Raw genomic sequence first — 668 nt, 5'->3', positions numbered from 1 at the left:
CCCATGTAGGCATCCAGGCAGAGGAGTGTGGCCAGGGCCAGTGCCACCGTCAGGCACTTGTGGTACCGCATCCTGCTCATCAGGAGGGAGCTGGAAGGACAAGGGGTGGGGCAGGGAGGCCCCGATCCCCTCAGCCAGGTGCTGCAGGGTCCTCCAAGCCCTTCCCACAATGCCCTGTACCAGGGAGCAGGTGAGTTCTGGGCCCTGGAGCTTCCTAGAGCGATATCCAGAGACCAGTCTGTCAGAGGGGTGGAGTGGTGCCCTTAGCAGGGTGGGGGCATCAGTGCAGCCCTGCCCTCCCCCACACAGGCACTGTGGGGTCCTCCAGTCCCATCCCACAATGCCCCGCACCAGGGGACAGGCAGGTTCTGGCCCCTGGAGATTCCTAGAGCAACCCTGTCGACTTGTCTATGAGAGGGGCAGAGGCGCCCCATGGAGGTGAGGGGTCAGGGCAGTCAGTCCTGCCCCCCCCCGCAAATCTGAGCACCGTGGAGTCCTCCAGGCCCTTCCCACAATGCCCTGCACTGGGGGGCAGAGGGGTTCTGTCCCCCCCAGACTTCTAGAGCAGCCCGCGAGGGCCCGGGCGCCCAGTGCAGAGGGCACCTGCACAGATGGCTGCGCCCAGCCCCGGGGGGCGGGGAGGGACCCATGCTGGGGGTGTCAGGCCC

At 66.8% G+C, this 668-nt stretch overlaps 1 protein-coding gene across 1 annotated transcript in view; it reads right to left on the bottom strand.

The window, feature by feature from the left end:
- The window catches only part of B3GNT8 (UDP-GlcNAc:betaGal beta-1,3-N-acetylglucosaminyltransferase 8), a 1,409-nt gene extending 777 nt beyond the window's left edge, over positions 1–632 (bottom strand). The window contains 2 exon segments of the mRNA XM_025193391.1: positions 1–2; positions 5–632. The exon segment at positions 1–2 is cut by the window's left edge and continues 777 nt beyond it. Coding sequence (XP_025049176.1) covers positions 1–2; positions 5–80 — 78 coding nt within the window. The 5' untranslated portion in view covers positions 81–632.
- Between the last annotated feature and the right edge of the window lie 36 nt (positions 633–668).

This window comes from Alligator sinensis, unplaced genomic scaffold (genome assembly GCF_000455745.1).
Source record: "Alligator sinensis unplaced genomic scaffold, ASM45574v1 scaffold107_1, whole genome shotgun sequence".
NCBI classification, from domain to species: domain Eukaryota; kingdom Metazoa; phylum Chordata; order Crocodylia; family Alligatoridae; genus Alligator; species Alligator sinensis.
The sequence above is the reverse complement of the archived record's forward strand: the minus strand, read 5'-3'. Positions and strand labels throughout refer to the sequence as shown.